Source organism: Quercus lobata, chromosome 2, assembly GCF_001633185.2.
Source record: "Quercus lobata isolate SW786 chromosome 2, ValleyOak3.0 Primary Assembly, whole genome shotgun sequence".
NCBI lineage: Eukaryota > Viridiplantae > Streptophyta > Magnoliopsida > Fagales > Fagaceae > Quercus > Quercus lobata.
Genome location: NC_044905.1, coordinates 4025224 through 4037064, shown reverse-complemented (window position 1 = coordinate 4037064; position 11841 = coordinate 4025224). Strand labels below are relative to the sequence as shown.

Genomic DNA, 11841 nt, shown 5'->3' with positions numbered 1-11841 from the left:
CTTCCTGTTATTTTACTTCAACGGGTTCTTTCAAGAACCAGTAATATTACTATAAAATGTCTGCAATTGTGTGCTTGTGCATGGACCTTCTGTATGCACATTACAATTGCATCAGCAGAATAGATATTCCCCTGAAAAAAAAAAAAATGTCAATTGCATTGAGACTAAAGGATCACACTTTCTAGAGAAGACAAGCTACACTTGAAAACTAAATATATAAAGGTTTGCTTGAGTCAGAAGTTGTGCGATACCTTTCTTTTTCCTTTAATTTGGTCACCAATCGTTTCCGAAGATGACCAAAAAGTCTCACAAAATGAAGAAGATGCATTTGTATTCTTTTAGTTAGATTGCATGTTACATCGCTTACATAACATAAAATAAAACATAGGAAAACCGTCGGCATCCTCTTCATAATGAAGACTCTCACACCTCTTTTCTACTTTTAAAATGTCTTTGATGGTTTTGCTTTGGTTTTATTATAAGTAATTCAGATACCATTCATTCAAATAAAAAAAGAGAAGAAGAAGAAGAAAAAGTAGTATGCAGATACCCTCTAATAAACGAAATAGGTGCCTTGAGGAGCAGGGACACTTTTTTCTGCATAATTTACAAGGTCAACTTTGAATTTTTGTTTATTTTGTAGCACATTATTTGAATATATATAAATCAATATACAAAAAATATAATATCGGTGTCTCAAACAGTCTTGACTTTGCCAGTCTATCCTCTATGTGCTGAAATTTGGACTCCTAGGATTCCTCAAGGGGTCCTCAACATAACTTGACCAGTAAACCTGTTCTTTCATTAGGTAAGCAAAGATTTGAGGTCATATAATATATTGCTCCATAATTTTCAATAGTTGTACCTAATCGGCTAATCCTTTCCTCCAATATCATTTGTCTACCATTTTAGTTTAGTTCTCTTAAAATATTGTCTTTCTTTTTTCAAATATTGTCTTTCTTTTTTTTAGTCATTCTACATACACAATAAATATTCACAACATTTTTAAATTAGCCTACCCCCCACAAATGGACCATTAGAAAATTTTAATTACAAATTGTGGTGAGCACATGAGTGATGTGATACAGTTTTTTTTTTTTTTTTTTTTTTTTAATGTGAAGCAGTTAATTTGGAATGTTGTGCATTAGTTATGTTGGTTGGGTACACTCTTACGGTATTTTTTTATTTTTATATGTCACTCAATTCGCAATGGGAGGGAGAGATATAAGAAAGTAGCAAGGTAAGAGGTTATTTCTGGTTCTCAAGGGTTGACCTTCGTTCACTTCGAGGTAATGCATATAAACCGCAAACAGTTTTCCCATTCTTAGAGATTAATTGCTTGCTGGCTGTACTTCTTAGTTGGTTCATGACTAGAGCGTCACGCACTAAGATCATTGTCTATTTTTTTTTTTTTTTTGATTCAGTATACAAGAGAAGCGACACTTACGCTGCACATCAGAATCTATACGCTGAAAACAAAATTTGGTAAAGTAACATTGGTATTTTGGTCAGCAAGTCTTGACTTACTGTCATTAGTGGGATAACTTAGGTATTTACTCGTCCTATTGTCTGATATTACTCTAAGCATGGTAATTTAAATTAAGATAAATAATTTATTTCAAAATTCATACACAACAATCTCATGTCCTCTTAAAAAGTTGAGTCATTTTTTTTGACAAGCAATTGAATAAATTTAAACTTTGAACATTGTTGGAGTGGAAAGGAGTAAAACGCAATATCAAGACTCAAAATCAAAACACCTACACTAGCCAAGAATCCCCATCCCTTCGTCAGGGGGGAAATTTAATCTTGTCGTGGGCATTCAATCTAACCCAATCCAAATGGGTCCGATGGAGGGCGTGTAAGTCATATTTCTCCACCCAAAGCAAGGGAGGGGTGTCGAGTTCAGTGCACTTGCCTCAAAGGCACCCTTAATTATGTTCAAAATTAGTAAATAAAAAAAACAAAATTTAGTTATAAAATTGGTTAGTCTTAGGTTACAACCTTACTTAATATATTTTTATTGGAGCTAAATTTTGAAAAATTTACTGTTGGATTATTACATTTTCTTCTTATATCCTTTATGTTTGCAAAAATTCTAAAAAATTAAAAATCAATAACTATGTCATCAATATATTGTTTAAATTGCAAGTTTTTGTAATTCAAAATTATGTATAAAATATAAGTTTATAGATCATATAATAAATAATATTTTATTGACACAAAATTTGACATGTAAATTAAAAGTATAAAAAACATGCAATTCAATCGTTAGATTTTCAAAATATATAGTAATATTTATTTTATTAAGTAAAGTTATAACCTTAGCCTACAACTAATTTTGTAACTAAACTATATTCAAATAAAAATGTGTTGCCCCCTCACCCTTCAATCTCTATCATACTCTCTTTTTCATCTAAACTCAAACTAGTTCTCACTAAAGACTGTAGTCTCGTCTCTAAAAGTCTTCATAGAATCTTAGTACCTAGGAATATTTCTGTGTCGAACAATCTCACAACCAACAATTGCATTCATGCTCGATATTGTTTTACTCTTTTCACAACCTCATCAATGACTCAAATCCCCAATATAAGGGCAACACGAGAGACGTGGAAACTCAAACCTTAAAATTTATAATTCTGAACAATTTTGCGGATTCAAATTGTAAACCATAGCTTGTAAGCAAACTCTTTCTTCTTTTGATTTCCTGTTGGGTTTATGGAAATTTTCATTATTCCATTTTTTTTTTTTTTTTTGCCTTTTTTTGGGAGGTTTTTATGAATCTATAAAGAACATAGGCTTTGGATCTTTCTTACTTTCTTTGATGGGCAAAGCTATGCTCTAGTAATCCTGTGGACCTAAACCAAACTCATGTTTGATATCTACTCATTCGGCAGCATGTGTGTATCAGAAAAAAAAATGCTCATAAATAGTCAACCGTTGCAAGGGGTCTTCATTATAGAATATCTCAAAATTCTGCCTAACCCATAGACTGAGTACCTTTCTTTTTTCTTTTTTTCCATAAAGGATTTGTATAGTGCCAATAGAAACAAATAAAAGTGGGCATCCCCAGCATATCAAAAAAGCAAAACTCTAATGAGTATAAGAACATTAAAAAAAGTTTTGAAATTTAAAAAAAGAGCTACCACTTGCATATGATTCAACTCCCACCAAATCCACCATTTTAAGCTTTCCTACCTCTTTTCCTTTATCTAAACAAAAAGTCTTCAACCGAGCAAAATAAAATAATAAAAAAAGAGAAAAGAAAAACCAAGGAATCCTATTTTGTATAAGAAACTAGCATATACCCATTATCCACTAAATCTTCTTCTACACAATTACACAAAGCCAAAGTCTCAACGTTGACAATCTCTAGACTTTATCCACTACTCTTTGTTTTGAGCTTGTTGGACGAGTGGACTAGGATGATTCGAGGACAAGAGCTGTGTTTGCTTCTGTGATAGTGTGGGAGTGATTGTGATCACCCTCATAGGTGACAATCAGCATCGTTGGATCATCCAAAGCTCGCTCCACATGTTTGCGTGCAGGGCAGCCTCTCAAGCTACTACATTTGTAGTATCCCCTGAAATTGTGATCCATAGCAACCATATCGTTAGCTTGTCAATCTGACACAACAACCACAGCTTGACCACAAGAGAGAGAGTTATCTAAAAAACCCACAACATGGACATGTAATGATGCAAAATGTGAAGAGAGCTAAGTTTTCTTCTCTGTTGGTTTGGATGGAGTTTGTTCCACCAAATCTTTATAACTGTTATTTGTCGGATTTTTCTTCTTTTAATTAAAGTGGCCTTCTTGGTCGGTTTCTCAAAAAAAAAAGGAAAACTGTTAAGTACCATTTGTGTACTACAAGCACAAATGAGTTGTTCCTTTTATAGATAAGTTACACCCACTAGTGAGATTTAAACCATTTTTTGATAAAGTTCATTAGCACAAGTAATTGAAAATGCGGTTGAGTAACTTACAAGGATAGTGAGTTTAAAATAGACAAACTGAATTTTTCTCCCGTCCAATTTAGGGTTGGATAGAATCATTTTAGCAAAATTGCATGAAAAATTGACAATAGGATTAAATTTGTTACTCTTTTAGTCTTAAATTTGAGTGGAAAGTTGACAACAAATTCGCCCATACCCCAAATTTATTTATAAAGGACAAAATAAATAAAAAATGAAATTTACCCAAAATTAAATATAATAATAATAATAATAGGAGGCGTGGAAGGAAAAAAAGAAACACTAGAATTTAAAGTAATTGAAGAGTGTACACCACAGATACACACCTTGGATGTGGAGAACCTTTGATTGGTTTCTGGCCATACTTTCTCCATGAATACTCATCGGGTGGAATATCAGCCATTTTTGGGCTAATTGCAGGGACTCTTGTCACTCTCTTTATTTTAGATTTCCTGCTCAAACGAATTAAAAAACCCAGTTTCAATATTCAGATCAAACACAATTTTAAGTGCTAAAACTAAAACCCACATCAAAGAACAAGCTGACACTAAATTACTGTAAAAAAATACCAACCTTTTCTTGGAACAGTGACATCTCCCAGAAGATGAGCCACACTTGAGTGCACCATCATCCATCGAACTACACCTCCTCTTCAAAGACAGAGGTGGCTTTCCCACAGAGGAAACCTGTGACAGGTTTGTAATTTGGAATCCAGAAGACAAAGAAGGCTGTAAACTCTCAGTGTCCCCTGTCAAACTTGAAACAAAAGAATTCCCAGCTGAAATTGGTGGCGAAGAACAAAAACTTATACTATTAGCCCCATCTTTTCTCTCCAAAGATCCAGCTTTTGCTACCATAAGACCAAGAGGTTGTTGGTGTACATGGGTGTGACTATTTGGTAAAGGAGGAAGCCTAGAAATTGGTGTGGGAGTTGGACAATAAACCTTGAAAGCAGAAACTGGTTCTAATTTTTGCCGATGTGGGATTGGTATATTACTTGGTCCTGGTTCTTGAACCTCTTGGTTTTCTTGTTTCTGTTGAGGACTAGCACCCGCAGGAGCTCTTCGAAAACGAGCATGGCCAAGTCTCTTCCTATCTAGCAAAGAAATCACCCTCTTGAACTTGTCCACAGCTACATCAGCAACAGCACCAACTTCCATTGAAGCTTGCTCTTGAGAAATCAATCGCATCAGCTTCTCAACGCTTTGAATCCCAGCTGAGGCTGCTTCTTTTACAGCCAAAGCGTTCTCTTCACTACTTTTCCCTGCAAAACTATCACCCCCATATCCCATCATTAACTCCACAGCCATAATTTCCCAAACACCATTAACCATAAAAAACCAACCTTTGCCTAGATATATGAAATACCCAACTCTTTTTTATATTTTAGCTACTAGTAGATGTGGAGTTATAATGATGAAAATTTATAGTACTAAACTAGTAGTACAAATCTTGGTGCAGAATGAAAGGGTGAGAGACCAAGAGATTGAAATTGATGACGAGGAAAGCAAAAAGCGAAAAATTAAATAAAAAAAAGAGGATTCGAGTCAAACTGATGCTCCTTACAAAGCAAGGTATAGGGTCACTGACCTGTCGTTTCTATTCATTTGTAGTCAAACTCACCAACCATTCCTGTCGTTCCACGTGGAGTTTTTGGGTCACGGTATTGACCGTGTTTTAAGTGTGTGGACCCCAACAAAAAAACGGGTTGGAGACCGTGTAAAATGATGAGCTTAGAGTGGAGATAAGGTCAAAAGGTTGTGATTAGCCGTTGGATTGATGACTTGGTAAAATACTAAAATGAGAGAGAGAGAGAGAAAATAAAATAAACAATACTTACAACACATTCATACATTCTCAAAAAATAAGGAACACCTTCATACTTGTTCAATTTTACAGCTCGTTGAATTGTTGAATTACGAGTCTTCGAGGAAAAGTAACAAGTCCATTTATCATTTGGTGTCAAGAAATACAATATTTATAGTATTTTTACAATAATTTTTAAATGGTAAGTTGTTGTTAACTGTTATTAGTAGTTAAAAATGTAATTTTAATTGTAGATTCAAATGAGAATAAGTAACAATTTACCATTTATAATTTATTGTAAAAGTATTGTCAACGCATTTCTGTTTAGTTTAGTGTCTCACGCGTCAATACGTTGTAAAACTAGTAACAACTTACCACTCATAATTTGTTGTAAAAATATTATTGACACATTTTTATCTAGCGTATGTTGTGAAATTAGGTGTGAAACTAAAAATATTTTAAAAACAAAACACGTTAGTTGAGGACAGTGAGGCAGAGTTGACCTTTAACAGCTTTTGATGCAAAAGTCATTTTGAGTGAGGAGGTGTGGGGTGTGGGACCCAATGAGGTTCCTCTTTCACCGGACACCGGAAGCTGCGTCAAAGGCTCAGCTTTCAAGTCACATGGGATTCTTTTTTCTTTTTCTTTTTTTTTTTAATTTTCTTTCTCTCTTGCCTCGTGACCAAGTTTCTTTTTACTTTCCTTCTTCAAATTTCTTTGTTTTTGTTGTTTTTGGAATATAAAATCTATGACCCACCACCGTATAATTAATGGAAGATTTTCTTCGAGCCGGTTGATATCACTATTCATCATGGGATTTGATTCGCTTGTGTCCAACATAAGAGTCAAATGATGCATGGACCCCTGTTACTGGATGCTCACAAGGCCAACTTTAACTAATTTAGATTCTTTTAATTTATTTAGTGCTACTAATGAGTAATCAAATTGACACATTGAATAAACAAATCATAATTTTCCCCCAAATTGCCTATTTGGTCAAACTTTCATCAACTTGGTTTTTCTCTTTTTCTTGGAACTCAAATTCATTCCTAACTCCTAAGGTTTTGTATTGCGTATAGTTGTACCCTAATGTATAATCGCGGCACGAATATGATATGTCTTAAAACGACGTTCAACGCACCAAAACACCAGAGAGAAGTCTTGCGGTTCATTCATATCCTGTTCTAGAATAACTTAACCAGTACACAAAAGAACTTAGAGGAACTTCTTTCCTATGAAAAAAAACATAATATGAAAGTTAGAATCTTGTTGACAATCTCGTCTCCTATTGTCTTTATTCCTCTTGGTTTTTCACTTTGTGTCAGTCTTAATTGGACAAAAGTCTAAAAGAGAACCCATGAGGTATGACTTGATCTAGATCTGGACCGTACATGGTGGGGAAGGGGAACAAAGAGAGGCAAAAAAAGTATAAACATTGTCTAATGGTGGAACTTGACGTAAAACCTTACACATCTCTAAGATGTAATAAAGCATTAAAGGCTTTTTTAAAGGCACTAAATTGGAAATGGATGGGATCAAGGCAATCGTGTTTGACTTGCTTTTAGCAATAGTTTTATAAATTCTTATCTTAAGATTTACACTGCCTAATCATCACCAATACAGTATTGCTAATCCTCCATGTGCTGGATTTTAGAAATTTTGATGTTGTTAACTTCTAAAGTAACAGATATTCCATATAGGTAAGATGCTCTAATAATACTTGAAATGGTATTCTTAATATTTTAACAAATTTTAAAAAATTGAATTATTCAAATCTTTTCAAACCATGAAAAACGATTTTATCCATTAGTTGCAGTAGCATCTAAAAATAAATCAAAATCCGCTTTATCGATTAAAGCTTGATTTGGGTAAAAGAAAAATACAACAACAGAGCATTCATCTCAAAATTAAAAGAAAATTGAAAAAAAAAAAAAATAGCTATCACAGAATAGCTTCACACAGTTGTCATGCAATTGAGAAGTGTAAAACAAGCAATGCGAAAATCAAAAGGGTGGAAATTTTTTTCAAAAAAGCTGTTTTGATGTACAGATTCTTTTCTTTGTTCTCTTTGGTTTTTTCTTCTCCATGTCACAACTTGTTGAAAATCTAATGTAAAAACTTTTACTTATTCTATAATATACAGTTTTCCTTGTGCGCTACTTTTCTTTCTTACAATAGCAATCACGAAATACTTTTTCACACATGAATATTATGCAATTAAAAAAAGTCAAACAAACAACAGGAAAATCAATGACAATACTAACTTTACCATAATTCTTAAACAAAATCTGTACCTTTTGATTCAATTCCCCAACCCAATTGCAATTAAAAAAAAAAAAGAAGAATAGGATAACAAATTACCTGTTTTCTAGTGTGAAAGCTAGCATTGAGACTCTTCGATTTCGCTCCTCAATGAAAGGTTACACACCCGAATTTGCACAAGAAAATTGGATGGGAAAAATATGAAAGCAAGAACCTAGTTTTAATTGTATTTTATAAACTGTTGGAAGGAATTGACTTTCCCATTCAATTAGATTGGAAATTTAATTTTGCATATGGCGTGGAAAAGGAACAGATTTTTTTGCAAAGATATGGGTAAAGGGAAATAAATAAGGGATCTTTTACAGGATTATTTTCCTTAGAAAGTGCAGGCAAGGTAGCAATCCTATGTGATCATTGCTAAATTTTAATAAGGTTGCATTGTGGGTTGTACTCTAGCGTCTTTTTTACTCGAAAATTCACACATTTGTCGTTAAGTACAAGTTCATAAAGCAAGAGGGGTTCATTGGTTTCGTGTAGATTATAGATATGTTTATGTGAATTTGAAGAAAGTTGACCTATGAAACGTGAAAAATTATCTAGTTGCTTATCCAATAAATTCAACTTTCTTGACAAACCGTGTCACTTTAATGAGATTCTATGAACTAGTGAGGAAGCTACAAAGTCAGCAACAACAGTTTCGTTTTTTTTATTGTTTTTTTTTTACCAAAAATAAGAAGCAGCAATAATTATGGCAATTAATTTTATCTGACGTGATATGGGGAAGAAAAAAACAAACATAATTAACATAATTAATTTGTGTCTTTTAAGACGTTGACTTTTGCATATTTCTTTGTTGAAACCCTTGAATGGTGGAATGGGCTCAATTAGTCCAACTCAAACCGGAATTGAACTGTGTAACAGTGTAAGCGTGTACTGATAAAGACAATGACGAGGTATTTTCCTTGACAACAGTATTTGAAAGAGATTTGCAGCTACTAGTCCAACTCTAAAAATCTCCGGGAGAAAAAACTATGGCTAACAAAATTTTATATTCACAGTTTCACACTAAATTGTTATGATGAAAATTAGATTTGTTGTACTCGATTTTTAATAGTTGACATTGACTCAAATTCTCAAAATATATGACATTCCCAATAATATTAAATTATATATTTTTAAGATATTACTAAAATATTTTTTAACACTATCAAGGTTATATGAATTTAAAATAAAATAAAATGAAGAAAGTGTTGCCAAACACCAACCGCCACCGTAATCAAGTAGTTCTAAGATTACAAATTATTTCACAACTATTTTGCCACAATCATATTAGACTGTGAATGGTTAATTATCATTTATACGTAAATCTACATTTTTTTTTACCAATCACACTCTGTCACATTATAATTGTGAAAAATTTGGTGATCTAAACTTTTCCACAACCAAGGGTCTATTTGGATAGAACTTATTTTGCTAAAACTGAAAACTGAAAATACTGTAGCAAAATAATTTTTAAATGTGTGAATAGTACCGTAGGACCCATTTTTAATGAAAAAATTGCTAAAAAATAGAATTTGTGGGTCCGTAAACAGTGCACAAATACACTGTTCATCGAGAAAAAGTCAACAAATGTGGGCTGAAAAAAAAAAAAAAAACGTAAACATAGTTTCAATCCAATCCAAACCGCACCCAAATCTATTGAATTTTTTGTTTTAAGGAAAAAAAATCTATTGGGGACTCTTTTGATAAGTGTTACGTGTCTCTCAATGGCACTCCATGTGGCCCACAAGCATTTCATTTGTGGACTTGGCCATAAGTTGCGGCTGAACAACTGAACAAGCTCCAACATTTGGATGGGTATCTGCAATCTAATGATCTAGTGTTGCTGATGGGCCAAACTTAGTACCTAACAAACCAGCCACAGATAGGCTTGCACATGCCAACTCTTCAACTCAAGGCCGACAAAGACCCACATGATTCGTTCTTTTTGCAGTTCATTCATTGGTAGCTGAATCCCATCATTAATAGTCCAGTCACTCATGAATTTTGTCTAAACTGGCCCAGCCACTCAGTCCAAACCTTGGGAGCAACCTACTTTGCACTCAAAGTCTCAAACTAAGGCCCTTTCAAGATGAAAAGTGTGGAATGACAAGGTACAATTAACAAGTGTGAGCCAAGTGGCAAGTACTCCTAGAACTCGTCGGTAAGTGTGGAGTAGTCAATTTATTATTGACTCTTATCTGAATTCATTACAGAGGTCATTTTTTATATACTATTAACAATTTGTCATTTAAGTTTTGATATGACCCTTTAGTTATATTCATAAAGTTGATAAGCACTTCAACCATAGATTGACTCTTATCTGAATTCATTACCTACGTCATTTTTTACATACTATTAACAATTTGTTATCTAAGTTTTGGTGTGACCCCTTAACTATATTCATAAGCACTTCCAGTGTAGATTCAGCTGCCAACAGATAATATAATTTGTTACTTTGAGAACTTTAGCAAGTGGTCCAAATGCCTTTTGGATCCTCCACTTCATTCAATTTCCCAAAAGATCCAAGCCCATAGTGACACAACAGATTTCATAAGGGTTGTGGGTTAGAAGCTGTAGATAACCCATTTTTTGGTCCCCAGCTTAATAATGAACCAAAAAGCCTGCATGGAATGCCCAAAAACACCATAACTAGATCTTAGACATTCCTTGGATCCTCTATAAAGCCTTGACCAGACCAAAGCAAGCATTAAACACAACTCATTTGCCCCCTGACTAACCACATTTATATCATTTTGCTTAAGATCAGTCCCTGTCTTAATAAACCAACATATTTGTGAGTGCGTTTCTATATGTGTGGCAAGAGAGGTAAAGTCCTCTCTCTTTCATTATCTCTTTTCTAATTTTTCCAACCTTTTGTGTTATAATTGTAATTCATTATATTGTGCAAAGTTCATTTAGTACTGATATATTTATTATTTAAAGAGTATTAGTCCTTGAGTGAATTCTCAAAGTGCATCACTAGCCTCATGGGCGGCGCTACACCCTGCCTAGGGGTTCATTTGAACCCCCTGACCTGGCCCCAAAAAAAAATATAAATATATATATGTAACCCCTAAATAAAAAAATTGAACACCCTAAATCTAAATTTTGTTTGAACCCAGCTCAAGTATAATTATCTTAGTACTACTTTCACAATATTTTTATAATAATCTTACAATAAATTTAAGTGGTATGTTGTAATTAGTTTTTATCTAAACTCACAACTGACATCACTTTTTTACATACCTTTAACAACTTGTCATCTAAATTTTATTATAAAAGTGTTGCATCAATAGCATTACTATTAAAATTGTTTCTTCATTAAAAAAATTAAATAAATAAACTTTCTCTCTGAACTATTCCTAACTTCGACACTATTGACCACCTAGAAAAAAACGAAAAAAAATTCCTAGAGCTATCACTGAGTAGCCTAGCCTTCGTCACATTGAAGTGAATAGTGGACTCAACTTTCTTTACAACCCTAGCCGAAAGGCTCGAAAACCCATTTGCACGCGGCATGGCAAAGGAACCTAGTCGACCCCAACGCTTTGCCTGTGGAAAGTGAAGTGTTTAAGTATGGTCATGAGTCATGACTCTAGTTTAAGTGGAACTAAGCTAACTTTTTCCAGTATAAAATGTGGACTCGGTCTTTTGTTTTATTGTTGTGAAATAATTTTCTTATGCAAAATTAAAGAACAGAGAGAAAGAAAAAAAAAATACAATAGCACATTTAGACTCTCACAAAAGCCAAACTCTA

General features: G+C 33.6%; 1 protein-coding gene across 1 annotated transcript; it reads right to left on the bottom strand.

Annotated features, from left to right (window-relative positions):
* Positions 1-3258: 3258 nt before the first annotated feature.
* LOC115974143 (probable WRKY transcription factor 7) lies at positions 3259-5523 on the bottom strand. Its single transcript, XM_031094360.1, has 3 exons — positions 4548-5523; positions 4301-4426; positions 3259-3583 (listed from the first exon to the last, which is right to left on the bottom strand). Exons 1-3 carry the CDS (start codon positions 5306-5308, stop codon positions 3421-3423), a joined length of 1050 nt encoding a protein of 349 aa, XP_030950220.1. The 5' UTR covers positions 5309-5523; the 3' UTR covers positions 3259-3420.
* Between the last annotated feature and the right edge of the window lie 6318 nt (positions 5524-11841).

What these genes read in the sequence shown, in the direction of transcription:
- LOC115974143 (XM_031094360.1), bottom strand. Translation starts at nt 5,308, where the DNA reads ATGGTTAATGGTGTTTGGGAAATTATGGCTGTGGAGTTAATGATGGGA. An exon ending in TGTCACTGTTCCAAGAAAAG is followed by an intron (nt 4,427 to 4,547) that starts GTTGGTATTTTT and finishes TCGTTTGAGCAG; the next exon opens with GAAATCTAAAATAAAGAGAG. An exon ending in AAAGGTTCTCCACATCCAAG is followed by an intron (nt 3,584 to 4,300) that starts GTGTGTATCTGT and finishes TCACAATTTCAG; the next exon opens with GGGATACTACAAATGTAGTA.